General features: G+C 36.9%; 1 protein-coding gene across 1 annotated transcript in view; it reads left to right on the top strand.

The window, feature by feature from the left end:
• Positions 1-5273: 5273 nt before the first annotated feature.
• The window catches only part of LOC103707239 (serine/threonine-protein kinase TOUSLED), a 30118-nt gene continuing 20148 nt past the window's right edge, over positions 5274-15243 (top strand). The window contains exons 1-4 of the mRNA XM_008791647.4: positions 5274-6029; positions 7103-7192; positions 12185-12391; positions 14651-14701. Of these exons, the coding sequence (XP_008789869.2) occupies positions 5823-6029; positions 7103-7192; positions 12185-12391; positions 14651-14701 (555 nt within the window). The 5' untranslated portion in view covers positions 5274-5822. The remainder of the gene's footprint in view (positions 6030-7102; positions 7193-12184; positions 12392-14650; positions 14702-15243) is intronic.

Raw genomic sequence — 15243 nt, 5'->3', positions numbered from 1 at the left:
TAAATTGCAATATTTATAAAATGCTCAATCTAATTGTGGTTTGGTTTAGATGGTAGTCTTATCATGGGTGCTCTCATCTTTTTAATGGATTGAGAAGTAATTCAAGGAAAATGGCTGCGAGATTTATATATGTAAGGTTATTGAAAATATAGAGCCAATTACAGCAATGGTATCAATATAGAATGTGAGCAAATGAGAAGAAAAATATTTTGGTCAATTTATAAAAAAATAGTTGTTTACTCCTTCTACAATCGCATTCATGTTTTTATATTATCATATTGGTACTTAACATAATCATAATTCAAATATTACAATAAAAAATATAAACTCTACAAGTAAAAAAAATTTTATATAGGAAATAATAGAAAGACCCTCTATTTTAGCTAGCGGACTTCAAAATATTAGAGAGAGAGAGTGCAAAAGGAATATAATCTACTTCTAAACATGTAGCACAATACTTTTCTCAGTTGTTCACACCCCATCTCAACAAATTAGTTGGAGATCGTGAGCCAACACCATGTGGACAAAGTTCGACGGAGGAAAAGCAGTTAGAAATCTGATGATCCTTGCTAGGTTGGATAGGATCTAGCCACAATCCTTTCTATGGAGGTACTAATCGAAGAGATAGAATTCAGCTATGATGCTAATGAATAGGCTCACAGACCAAGATATAGCCGTAGTCAATCACAAGGCATATGAAGTCGGATGGACGGTAATAGACAAAGGCGACTAAATTGGCCTTCAGGATATTCCTAAGTGTTGAAGATCACACTATAGGGCAAATAAAGAAAAAGCCAATGCAAGCATATTAAGCCAAGATATATAAGTGGGACCTTGCATAGTCATCGTTACATTAGTTTGGGTGGATCCTATGTAGTCACCGTCACACTAATTCTAGTAGGACATTGCATAGTTACCATCATGCCATTATGAAAGAAATTCAAAAAAAAAAAAAAACAGCTATAGAGAAAGTGGTTGTTGTGCTAAGGCCACTCTTAGAGCAATATACTGCATCTACGGCTTCATTGCTGGAACGGGTCGAACAACTTGTTTTTGTGGTTAAAAGCTGATATGCTAAGCCACACATGTGCCAATGAATTCTGTGATAGAGACGACCAGGCTCATCCTTGTGATAGATGAATTGACTTATCAACTAGTGCATGTAGGTGCTAGGGTTTATGAAAAATCCAAATCGGAGACTTAGCTCATCACAAGAAAAATGCTGAAGCCTATTCAGTAGATCCCTCAAAACCCACTGACCGAGATAGTGCAGAAATTATGCCGCCAGGGTTACAACAGACTAAATTATTGATGGATACTTTGATCAACACCTAGCTGGAATTTAAGATATTCAATTATGGTAAACTATAGAAGCTTGCTAGCGGAGTCCACAAATCCATGTCGATAGTAATTTCTAGTCTTTTGCCGAGGAGTACAAGGTAAACTTATAGCAGATTTATAGCACCGGCCATAAGCATTGCGAGGGCTAGGAGGCAACTTTCAAAAGGGTGCTTCTAGAGTTTTTCCATGTGACACATACTCTAAAGTCATATAACGGAGCGCAACATAACAATGCAAGGGTTGACTCGGCATGGTACCTGACGGTATGTATAATTAAAGACTCTCACATAGATTATGGATAGTATAGATCTCAATGTTACATAAAAAGTAGCTAAAAAATTAAAAGAGTGATGAATTCAGTCTGAAAGCGGAATGAATAAATAGTATTATATATTTCTAGTTAGAAGGAATTCCACAAGTTTCGACCAAGAGGTTGATACAAATAATTATGCTTTACTAAAATGGATTCTATTGTGCAGGCCATTCATAATTCTTTTGATTCTTTCTACTCCTCTCTTTTTTTTTGGTAAGAAAAGGAGCTAAAAGCTTTCATTAAAAAGCCAATAAATACAATAGAGTTCAAATACTCACCACATTTTATGAACTCAAGACCATACAACACTCAGTAACTGCACAATTGCATGATGCATATAAAGCTAACACACCTGAATCAGTAAAGGTAGCATCAAAACAAAAGTGCGAGATATGTGTAAACAAGCACCCCTCACAACAGAAACCTTCAAAACTTTGTTACTACGATATCTTCAAGCTATATGTATATTGACCAACTGAAGCATTATATAAGAAATCAAAGTTTGTAGATAAAAACTTAAACCAAATTATCTTCAACTTATATATATGTATATTCATTAAGCAGTATGAATATGACTCTACCCAGCCGCTGGCATCCTCTTCTCCTTTAAGCTATACCACAAACATCGTCTTGCAAAATAGAAGATAGACCTCAATGAATAGAACATCATGCAGACCTAAAATAGTCCCCTTGTAGTGCAATTTTTGCCATAAAATCTGCTTAAACCTATGTCAATTTGCTTTTCATTGAAGAATATCTTTCAGTAGAGTTATCTTTAAATTTGTACCCACAAAAGAGTTAGCAATCTATCATATTATAGTTATAGAATCACCTTCCAACCATACTACCGAAGCTTTTAAATCCATTACAGCTCTGTGCAGCCCCATCTAGGCTACAACAAGTTCGGCATAACGGACTGAAGAGGACGACAACAGTCTTGTTGCCAGCTTTTATAAAGTGGCTCTCGCTATCCCAAACTATAAACCCAACAACTGCTCTGTCTGCTGTTACAACAGCGCCAAATTTACTTTTGAAGGTCCAAAGGAAGGGGGCAGCCATGAGGTAGAGCGATTAGATGAGCTGCCATTGTTAAGTAGCGGACAACTACCACAGCTCCTTAATGGAATCTTAAAAAGTAAATTGACAATTTGCAGTATTCTAGTGTATAAGGTAGACATAAGCTCTTCTCACTAAATGCACAAGAGACTGTGTGATGTTTTGAAATATCCTTTCGTTTTAAGCTGTCCAAATTAGCCAAGTTATATTTGCTAGCAAAGATCGGTTCTCTTTTACCTCAGCAACAGACATAAGATCCGCAATGCCTGGCACAGAAGTTGGTACAAAATCAGTTGCCGATACACATTCGACCCCTTCCTTTGGATGCTGGCTTGGAGACTATTATCCTCCAGGAGCTGTGCTTCCTAGCAAATATTGGTCGACTTTGCTTCTAGAGACTTGATTCGGTTCTATTGAATTGGACAATTGATAGTGAATATCAGAAATCTCTAATCATTAGCCTAACCTGCCAAAAGGTAGGCCGATATTGAGTTATTAATGGGAAGAATCTAAAAAATATCATCTTATATTGTAAGAGGCATGCAAGGAAAATGGAGATACAATCGATCGGACTGATGCTCATTTCACTCTTGATCGAGGCTAACAGATCCTTCACCATCATTGGCTCATCGAAGCTTCAAGATGGTCTAATATCTACCCACCGTACTTCATCATTAATTGTAGTTGGAGTAGAATGAGTGTAATGGGCTTAGGGTTTAGAAGTGGGCGCAGTTGATAAGAGTGGAAATGCAAAAAGAATCCACTAGAACTAGCCCAAAGAAAGCTAGGGTACAGAAATAGTTGAAGGTCAGTTGCAAAAATGACAGATCGCCGATTTAGAAGCTCTAAACCAAATAACAAGCCGATGGTGATGATATTCCAATTCAGCAATGGCATCCATTTATAATGATACCCCGATTTGTGACACTATTCCGAAGTGACAACCTAGTCAAAAGTTGGTTGATCAAACAAACATATTATTCCTGCCAATACTCGGTCTCACTCATCTTAATAAGGGAAAGAAGATCAGGAGGAGGTATGAGAATAGTTAGGAGGAAGAAGAAGGATAAGCACTGAAGACAAAGATGCATGACCTATGTATAGAAAGGAAACATCCCTTACCATGGCTTATCATCACTCTTTCTAGCACACTCAGATGGAACTTTGCCAACGAGTTTCATGGTATGTTCGGACGGGATGGAAAGGGCACCAATAAGACGTTATGCATTATTAATGTCCGTTACTAATGATTTAAAGAGCCAAGTAACAAAAATAAGTGACAATTATCAAATAGATGAATCAATAGAGTCAATTTTTGTGACTTGTGAATTATAATGGTTTTGCTAGTTATATAAGTAGATATCTAAAAATGTACGATAACAATTTCATTACAAATGTGATACATACTCATCTTGTTTTTTCTTTAGTTTATGCATTTGCAGGAATTAAGATTTCACATGAGATTTAATGACTTGTCCGATCATTTTGAACAAGTTTTAATGAAAACTAAATTATAAATCAAAAAAACAATTCTGATAAATCTTAATCTTTTATTTTGAGCCCTATGCTATCTAATAACCCCCAAAACAATTAAGAAACGGATGCTATAAGGTGACCATAGGCAGAAAGGTATAATATATCTTTTAATGTACTTACAAGACACTTAATGCTCTCCTCTATTCAACTTTGGATGGCATGCATTTGGTATTCAGAGCACAGATTAGCATATAACTCTCAATAATTGAGGGCTTTTTCATTATATTATATCTACTATTTTGATCACCAAATACAGTTTTGTAATTTCAAGATGGCAAACTCAATACTTGGGCTATTAGTAAGACTTGTGAACCATCCCTTACCTAGACTAGAATTATTGTTTGGATTTTCATCCGAAGACGGATGAATATATCCATGTTATTCTCAAGTTTATATATGGTTCTAATAAATGTCCATCTAATCTACTTGTTATGTGAAAGTATACGATCTTTATGAACACAACTTGGCCCAAATCTGAATTCTGTAGCTTACCTAGTATACATTGTGTAGTTCAATAATACTTGAAGCAATTAAGGGATTTGAATTCTTCAAATAATGCTACATGCCTAGGGCTTGGACTTAATTCCAAATCATACCTAGTCCAATTTAGACTCGAACCATATCCAATCCATTTTGAACCTAATCTATGCGAACTTAATTCCTATATGATATTACTCAAACCTAGATCCCATCAAATTCTTAAATGGCTATGGTTTGGATTATAATTAGATGTGAATCTCCTCGATGAGTTAAGATATTCGACCAAAATATGTAACTTGTAATATTTGTTGAATCCGATTCGAATTATCTATTGCTATACATTTTTTATTAGTACTATGTAATTTAAGTCCAGCCTGCCATGATTCACTATCATTAATTCCCATCCTAACCACCAAAATTTTCACCACAAATGGCCAACCCTAGAACCAACATTCAATGAACTGTATTTAAGAAAATATTGGAATCCACGATAGCTCTAAAGCTACTCCAAAACTCACACCCCTCTAAGGCTTGCCAAAAGCCACTTTGCAAGGCCATGTCCTTTCCCCAGTTCTCCCACATCTCACAAACTCGAAAACCCCTACAACCTTATGTTGTTTCTTTTTAGCATCCCCACTGCCTTATTCAATGTAGGTCCCTCACGCCTTCCTCACAAGTCCTCTTTGCGGAAGGCACAGCCGTAGTCACCAACACGAGAAGAGGGAGAGAGAGAGGGAAAAAAGAAAGAAGTAAACACCATCCTCAAAACACACCTACGAGCATTCCCAAAACGCCCCTGCCTCAGTCTACCCCTCTCCGTCCGCCGGGGCCCAGCGCATGCTAGCCGCACCGGCGCACGTTAAGGGTTTCTAGGGTTAGGGTTTCCAGATCTTGCTCGATGACGCCGATCGTAATATGGGGAGTTCATCTCCCAATTTTTAAGCGAATTCCTCGAGGAGATTATCGAATAGTTTTTTTTTTCCGGTTTCCGCACCAAAAATGATCTAAATTAGGTTCATTGGAGGCCTTTTATTTTGGGGGGGTTTGAGGCTTTGTTTTCTTTCTCAGTTTTCGTAAAATCTTGACGCGGTCAGTCATGTCGGACGACATCGTGATGCATCTCTCTTCGAATTCCAACCCTTCGGATCCGTCACTCCCCTCGAAGCTCGCGAAACTGGAGGCTCGCATGGTCGGGAAGAGCGCTTCGTTACCGTCGGTTCAGTCGGCGAGGCAGCCGGCTCCTCCTCCAGCGAGGTTCGCAGAGCATGAGGAGTTGCCGGAGTCCTCATCTTCCGACGATGATGTGAGCTCTTATCTTAGTTCTTTTTGATTTATATCTAATAGTTTGATTCTTCTCCAGAAATTTATTTATAATGCCGTCATCTATAAAGAATTTTCTATGCTCTGCTTTCTCTCTGATTATTTTGTATTCTCCGAGAAGTCTTTTTTTTGTCATGTCATGAATGAATGGAATGTAGGCTTGCCTTGAGCTGATAATCGTCTACGAACTATTTCCTTGCTAGCTCGGATTGCTGAAGAATCAAATTTGCTCGTGTTATTTTTGCGGCGATTCGGGACAAAGTATTTTTTGGTCTTTTCTCTTAATGTATCTGGATTATTTACACGAGCTGAACTTTTATTAGATTATATTGCATAATCTTTTAGTCCATCCAGTGGCCAGCATTACTCAGAATTAAGGAATTTTTGTTTTTGCACAAATTTTTTAAGATCATAGGTAAAAGTTTGGCTTTTTATAGAAATTTGATTGGTTGTACAATCTTGCTGCTTTTTCTGATGAAATCTTCTGATGCTGCACTAGCATCTTGTATTCCTAGAATTGAATAGATTCTTCTGGATTCTTTTCATCTTTTTATTGGAGAAAAATCCATGTAAGCTTGTTAGGGGTTTGCAATTGTCTGTTTCTATATGTCTTGCTAGTTTGGAATGCGGATTGGTCCTCAGAAATTTACCTAAATATTCTATCTTGCTGAATTTCACATGATATTATATGATACTCCGTTCTTAGTCCATGTATAATTGATTTTGTGCTCTCTTTTGATAGACTAGCTTGGATTATAAGTTGTTTAGGAGAAATAATGTCTTAAATTGACAACCTTTTGTTTCATTGTCCCTTCAGTGGATATGACATTAGCTTAATCTGGGTTGAATATTTGTATTAGCTACTAATTTTGGAGTTTGGGATCCAGATTGGACCTTCATTTTTATGTGATCTGACTCGTGTTGATCTCTTGTTATGCGATTTACCTGTTCTCCTCTTTTTGTTGATCCTACAATGATTCTACAATATATAGAGCTTGGATTTGCCTAAAAATAAGTGTAGACACCTCCCTGATATTGCATCCATTATGTATTCAGAATGGTGGGGAGTTTTTGATACAACACAACACTCAGAAGCGACGCAGAATTGAAGAAGATGGCCATATCAGAGCTCTCCAACAGTCTGAGGTCTGTTCCTGCTTAGAGCAGTGGTTCGTGAGGCAAATATATCTTAAATTTTTATTTTACTTTTTGTCCTTCTACTTGCCGATAGTATTCCCATACATATTTCTGAATACATGTCTGCTGGCATGCTGTGTTCTCCAGCATGTTCTGCTTGTGATAGTCAAATTTCTGCAGAATTTCCAAATCCTGCTTGTAATTATTGGCGTGGTGTTGTGTATTGCTGAAGTCACAAAATATTAGTTGTCATTTTTATTGATAATCTAAGTTCAACAACACAACCTCGAAGTTGCTACTATGAATTATCCTACTGTTCCGAGTTAAGGCCTGTAAAAAACCTTTGCTTTATCGAAAATACATATACAAGTTCTGTGATCAATATATAATCATTATTTTACATATAGGCTTACTTCAACATAGTGTCTGATGAAAGGATGCTGATGGCATCTCAGTCAATGCATATAATGCATCCATAAAGTTTTGCGATAGTTAATTAAATATGATAGTATTTTATGCAAGTACATCTTTAGTGCCCCTGCTCCCTTATTCTCTAAAGACCCCCTTTACCAATGATCAGAATCTTTTGCAGCCTTGTATCACAAAAAGGGCATTAAACAAATTGTTATCGACACTTTGATGATCAAGGGAGTTTGTCCTAAGCTTGTTCACTTCAGTAGAGACAAAATTCTTTGCCTGTTTTCTTCCATATTGCTTGATTATTCTCTGAAAAATTTGAGAAGTGCCGGGAAAATATATATTTCTAAAATCTAAGAACAAAGACAAATTTACTAGAGGGGGTTAGAAAAGCTACAGATATCTCGGGCCTCTTAATGGCGCCAAACTCATGAACTTAGAATATAGGCAATGGGTGTGCAGTAAATTTCAATCTCTATTAAAATCCAACCTTGCAGTGAAGTTCTTTTAAATATGATATTTTTCTTAAGAAAATCAAACTATGGTTTTAATAAATGGCATAAAGCTAATAATTTTGAGATTGTGAAGGTTTGGAGCTGTTCCATCTTAATGATATGGGTCATGGGTAGGATCATTTTATTGGCTTCAAGAAAACCTTTTTTTTTTTTTTGAGCATTAGATCATGAGTTGGTTTCTTTATTTCATTGCGTGCCAAATGAGTCAGTGGCTTTCTGAATGTTTGAATTGAGGAAAGATCCAACAAGTGGTAAAGTGTATTTGAGTTTGGAACTATATTTTCCCATTTCGAAAATAAGGTGATTCGGTCTGCATATCAGAAGATATGTATACTTATCTCCCTTGCGCTCTCTCTCTCTATGTGTGTGTGTATGTATATACATGCGCTAGGATCTGGTTGATTAGATTTTGAGCCAGATTTTGTTAGGTAATATTGGAAGATGGGGGTTTGACATTGATAACCCAAGCTCTTGAAATGTGACCTACTACCTCTCCGAACTACTTATAAACTATAAAATCATGTGATTTGGAGCAAGGTTTTTTTTTACCATACATGGTACCTTATTGGTACTCTACACTCCCTGTACCAACATAGGGTGAGGAGACCCTTTTCTCACACCCGGTCATGTTACTGCTTGAAACCTAGCATGCGGTAAGGGTTTGTAAAACATGGAACAAGGTGGAACCAACCGGATTCCACCTAACATTGGCTGGTCCATTACTTATATTGTATCAAACCTCGGTACTATAACGGTGCACTGGTTTAAATAATACAATATAGTGCCTGCATTTGATCACTTGATGATAGGCTAAATGTCTCCAAATCACATGATTTTTGGTCTAACTAAGTAGTTTAGAGGTAGTAGATTACATTCAATGGCTCATATCATCATTATTGATTCCTAACTTTTGATTTCAATTGACTGGATCTTGCTTGAAATCTAGTTGACTGGATCCTAGTCTACCTCTCTCCCACCCTTTATTACATGTGTCTGCACACACGCACACACATATATATATGTGTGTGTGCGTGTGTGTATATATGTATGCACACACATGCATACTTAAGGTTCAAACTTACTGATTTAACTTTCTCGGTTTTGCAAGTGTTCAGGTTTAGAGGCTACAGAGAGATGATGCAATTGGTACTAGTACTGCATGGCATAGGTTTACCTTTATATCATGTTCGAAAAAGCACGAAAATAATTTTTTAGAGTTTCGACTTCCTTAACGAGGACATCCATCTACCCTTTTATCAATATCATGTATAAAAGATTATCAAGTTTTGTTTCCAATGAGGTAATTATTTTCAATGGTCATGAATCAATAGTTTTGCATACAACAGTTGGGAGGTCTTGGCTTGTTTATGATATTTTCAACTATGCATAGTTTCCCTTGTCTAACATGGCAAAAGCTTCATCCCAGATGTGAATTTATTAGACTTGATAGCATTAGATACTACCATTCTCCCTGCACCTTTATGCTGGAAGCCATTTACGTCATGTGAAAGTGGATCTTTCTCTTGGCTTGTAAAAGCTTTGTTGTGATTGGAATCCCAGTCAGTAGGATCTGCTAATAACTTCCTTTTATCTGGATGTAGCTATATTACATGCAAGATTTACTTTTAGATCAATTGTTTCTAGATTGGAGAGTTTCTTTTGGTTATTTATTCCACTTTTTTGTCTTTGTATTTTGAGAAAATTAAAGAGGTGCCATTTTAGATGGGATAATGGGGGAGAGGAGGTTGTTAATAGCTAAAATATATATCCTCTATTATGGTGAGGAATTTGCAAGATGAAAGGGTTGGTGGAGTGGGTTTGAGGGTTAATCTTGACAAATAATACTACATTTTCATAATGTCTGGGGAGGCGAAAGGAGCTTGTATTTAGCATGATGAAAATGAAATATTGGAGATGTTGGAGTCATCGTGAGACACATAAATTGCTTAATAATGGCGTTGAGATCGTTGTAGAGTTGCACTCCCTCTCATGTCTTTTCCCATTTTGACTAGTGACTTGTGAGTAATATAAAACTTATCATTCCCTACATTAGATCCAGTCCCCACGTTGTACCAGTTCTGTGGTTCTAATGGTGCAATGGATCAATAATTGATTCCTGAAAAATAGTATCAACCAATTATAGACTCTACTTGGAAAGAAATTATCAAGGTGAAGATTGCTTATAGGTGTTTTGTTGGCTATTAGTTGTAATGCTGGGATTTAAATGCATAGTCGGTTGTGCTTGTCTTCTGTGTAGTAATTTCTCTGATCAATCCAACTTGCTAGGAATCTAGCTGTGAATGATGCAGATTTTGTGGATGAAGATCACTGAAATTCTGAGACAACTCATGCAAGGTCAATCTTGTGACGTTTATGGAATTACAGAATTTTTAAATGCAGCTTCCTCTGATTGCGGGCAGCTTTTGTTGATTGCAAGGGAGAATACTTAGCTATTAAGATGGTCTGCAAATGAAAAATTTTCAAAGAGATCTTTGCTACATCTGTTGCCAATGATAATTGTTGGTGCCCTCATAACAAAAAAAAATCTGTTTGCTTTGCTTTATTGTCTAGACCTTCAATTGGCATCTTGAAATCTTAAATGCATTTCCCTAAAAAAAATGAAACAAAAGTATTTTTCATCGTTAATTCTTTCATCATTGGCACAAATTAGTGTTCTGATGGGTTTCTTGTTCAATACCAATTAAGGTTTTTTTTTTGTCATCCTCGAGTGCTAGAGTTGTTTCGTTATATGTCCATTCACCATAATTTGGGGATTTTTTCTTTAGAAGGAAATGTACGAAGCAAGATTGATAATCTTGGTACCAGTTATCATACTGGTATGTTATCGGTTCATTATGGTACGGGTTGGTACCTTACGGCAAGGTTCGCTGAACTGTATCGGCCGGTGACCAGTTTGGTACAGTACAGGCTTGTATCGTACTGTTTTGGGTTGTATTGAAAATAGGATGAGGGAAGGGGGAGAGAAAGGAGAGAGAGGAAGAGGGAGGGAGGGAGAGAGGGTGGAAGAGAGAGAGAGGGAGGAAGGGAGAAGGAGAGGGAGGGAGCGAGGGAGGAAGGAGGGAAGAAGGGGGAGAGAGCGGGGGTGCTAGAATCTAGGAAGGAGGGCCGCCGCGAGAGATGCAGGTGAAGAGAGATAGAGAGAGATGGGGGGAGAGAAAAACCCTAACTTGAACCCTCAGATAGGGAGGGAGATGGGGGGACTTACCTAGGACGATGGTGGCGGTTGGTGAGGGTGAGACGAGCGCAAAAACATTCGAATGAGTGAATGAGCATACGGATGAAATCATCGGAAGAGCTTTCGAAGGTGAATAGAGGGGGTCGAGGAAGGCTAAACTATCTTGAGCTAGCTTTGATATGGATCGGCACAAGCTAAACCGTCTGGTTCGAGTCGGTTCGGTAATCTATCCATTACGGTATGCACCTTAGTTTTGGGCGATACTGGCCGATATGGATTGGTACGGGTTGGTACGGGGCTTGTAGCCTTGTACCGGCTTAAAAAGTGTCTGCATAGAATTTCCAACCTAGTATGGGTCTATACATCCTGAACTGGGCAGTTTGGGGCGGTACGACAAACATTGGAACTATGAAGTGTTGAACAGAGAAGGTGCATTATGGATAGCAATAAAATTCATACTAAACTTCTAATGATTTAAGTTTAAGGTCAGTTTTGAATTTGCTGATTTCTCCTTGTTTGTTTTGACTATGTAGTGGGATTTCTAATATTCACCTTGTCTTTTGGTATTTATTATGTCTTTACTATTTAAAATTTTGTTAGGATATATGTCACTTTAATATAACATTTCGGAAAGACATAAGTAAATTTGCGAAAAGAGAAGATGAACAACAAATATGATTTATTTGTAGTGATAGTAACAAATGCACAAGTACATATCACCTGCTTATAGTGGGGGCTCCAAAATCCTTTATTACTAGCTGAATATGCCTTAATAAATTGTTGCCATAAGTTTGCTTTTATTTTTTAAATTTAGATGCTGTGTTCTATTTGTTTGTTTAGTTTTAGTAAAAGTTAATAATGAGGATAATTCAGGGAGCAACTGATGAAAGGGCAAAGGCTACAGATTCCATTGACATCAAACCAAGTTCGGATGACTCAAATAGGAAAAGACAAGGTCGTGGTAGGGGTCGTGCTGTAGCAGGCAGAGGGCGTGGCTCGAAGGCTACTGATCAAATACGATCCGTATCAAATTCGTCAATAGTATCATCTAATGGACAGCTTGAGAAGTTGTCACACAAGGTATGCATTTTGAGACACTTGTGAACTCAGATTCTCATGGATCACATTCTTTTGCTTAGTATTTTATTGCTTCCTTCTTGATGATGCAAATGTTTGGTCTTATATGCACCATTCTGTCCATAATATTTTTTTATGATTTATCATATAAGAAAAGACTGTCGTAATTGATTGATGTCCCCCCCCCCCCCCCCTCCTTCTCTCTATACTTGTTAATAACCCTTTTTGGTTGTTGATAAAGTAATGGAAAAGAAAATTAGTTAGGAAGGAATCTTCTTCTTCTTCTTCTTGGTTGTACTGAAAAAAGTAGAAAATTTTTTAAAAAAGGCCCAAAATTTTCTCTAAGGGGTTTCTCAATGAGGTGGCAATTTTGGCAGAACATAGTAGATTGGCATTTCTTTCACTTCGGTTTTTTTCTACAATTTTCTTACCAATAATGAGAAATTTTCAATACTCTTTATGTTGTTTTCTTCTGGAAATTAAATGGAGCCTCCCAGGAGGAGCCACCAAATTTCACTTATGCTGGATTCCTGTGATATATTTGGCCATTAAAGTCTATGGTAACTTGTTTGATTTGTTAAAGCGGTGTTCCATTTAATGGTCGCTATCTACTAGTTCTTTGAACATATATTTGTATAAGTGAAAGATTGATAATTACTGTTTTTTATTTATGTATTGGAAAAATGTTTCAAATAACGATTAAGTGAATCTATTTTTATACTTGAGCTAGAAATTTTGTTAAGAACAATGTTATCAAATTTGATGTATTGAAATGTCTAATGATGGTTCCTTTATTGCTTCTCTGATAGCCAGACTTCAGTCCAGAGTGGTGAGACATTGGCTAGAAGGGTAATGATAGTAGGATTTGTTGCATCTTCTTATTTAAGGTTGTTGGAAAATATTTCCGTGGAACCTTCTCAACTTAGTCATGTTCTATAGCTGACTTCATATTTGATAGGAAAATGCTTGGATGTTGATGTTGATTGGGTTAATTCTGAAAATCAGAATGTCCACTAAAAGTAACCTTTGGAAGGATTTAATACAAAGAAGCAGTGTGATGTGGTGGATAAGGATACCTTGTGCAGGGGCAACAGGCAATATGGTGGGAAAGGGAAGCAATAGGGGCAAGATACGCCACAGACTGTGGCATACTAAATTCAACTTTTGATGGGAATTAACTATTAAGACAGTCAAGTTATGAAAGGAAACTACAGGATGAGAATGTAAAGGTGATAAAAAGAGGTGCAAATTCTTGTGATATGTAGGCGTGGATTACTTAACCAACATAAACTATGCTATCAATGTTGGATTGATTTTAACATTAAAATATGGTTTATCAGGGTCTGCAATATCCTACTGCTGGCTCCCAGGCACCAGTTTGATAACAGTCCTCTTTGAGTTGGATTCTTGTACAAAGCAATTTTAGGCAAGAGAATGTCCTATTTAAAACTTAGAGAGTATATATGGACTATGGAGACTTACCTTACTGGTTACTTTTTTCAGAGAATACTTTACTGGTTATGTTGTTTAAATTAAGACAATCTGGACAATTTGGAAGCAAGGTCTAGGCTTGAGTTAGTTTTTCAGAAAAATTTTGATGAAATTGAAAGTTGGTGACTGTTGAAAGTTCTCTGAGTTTGTTCACATTTGGAATATTCATCACCGATGGCGAAGGAACTAAGTTTGGACAGCAATAGTACGCCGTTGCTTTATTTTTTATAAAAATATGTGAAGCTTACATCTTTTTTTGAGCAAGACCTAGGATTTGAACCTGGGACCTCTTCCAAGGGCAAGCCTTTAGGGCAATTTGTTATGCTTACATGTTGCAACGTAAGGCTCATGCCTTTTCGTAACACCTAGGTTACACCTCTCTATTCATACTTATGAATTTTAACCACTATATAACCATTTTCATAACAAATATTGAACAGTATCCATTACAAAATCATATTCCATCATCAAGCGGACAAATCAAATGCTGACAATTGTCTGGGCTCTTGTCTCCATATTTGACTGTGAGAAATTATAGAACTAAAACAAATAAAGTGGGGGCTCAGGCCAATCATTGGAAAAGGAATATAATATTAGCACTTTTATACCATGTGATCCTATTGACACTTAGCTGCTTGCACCAAAGAAGGAAATAAAATTGACTCTTTACTTTTGCAGTTGTTGTTTAATTTTTCTATTTTTTTGGTTGTCACTTCATGCAAGGGCACTTTGCAATAAGTAGCATTGGCAATATATATCTTTTTTTGGCAGGAAAATTGGTCGAGAGTGCACCTGGGCCATGATGAGAGGGCTGCTTTACAGGTACTCTATCTTGCTACGAGATTTTGATATTTGATGTATCTTAAGTAGTTACAAGATTTTGCAATTTTGATATTTGTTTATGTAACATGTCAGACTCTTATCATTGTTTTTTTAGGTTGATGTACATGTTGTGTGGAATGCACTTGTTTACATATTTGTTATATGAACTTGTGTGTTTTTTCATACTTTTGAATGTGCATCCTCGCATACGTATGCATGTTGATTTTATGTCTTGTACATATCTAAATATATACCAGTGCATGCATGCATACACCTTGCATGCTCAAATACATGCCTATCAAAGTGCGTTGTGCATGTATGATTATTTTTTATGTTTTACATAACCAAACCTAAAATCATAACCAAGTAATGCCCACCTGATAGTTATCACTTCATAGTTTTGACTGGTATCATAGAACATCTAATGACATGGGCTATTTGGTTTTTCACAATGCATTACATGCACCATTGGAAGTGCAAATGTTACTCTGAGGAAGACATTCCACTCCAAAGTAATAGGGATAATAAAAAAAGTTGTCACC

The sequence above is a fragment of the Phoenix dactylifera genome, chromosome 8 (genome assembly GCF_009389715.1).
Source record: "Phoenix dactylifera cultivar Barhee BC4 chromosome 8, palm_55x_up_171113_PBpolish2nd_filt_p, whole genome shotgun sequence".
Taxonomy (NCBI): Eukaryota; Viridiplantae; Streptophyta; class Magnoliopsida; order Arecales; family Arecaceae; genus Phoenix; species Phoenix dactylifera.
The sequence above is the reverse complement of the archived record's forward strand: the minus strand, read 5'-3'. Positions and strand labels throughout refer to the sequence as shown.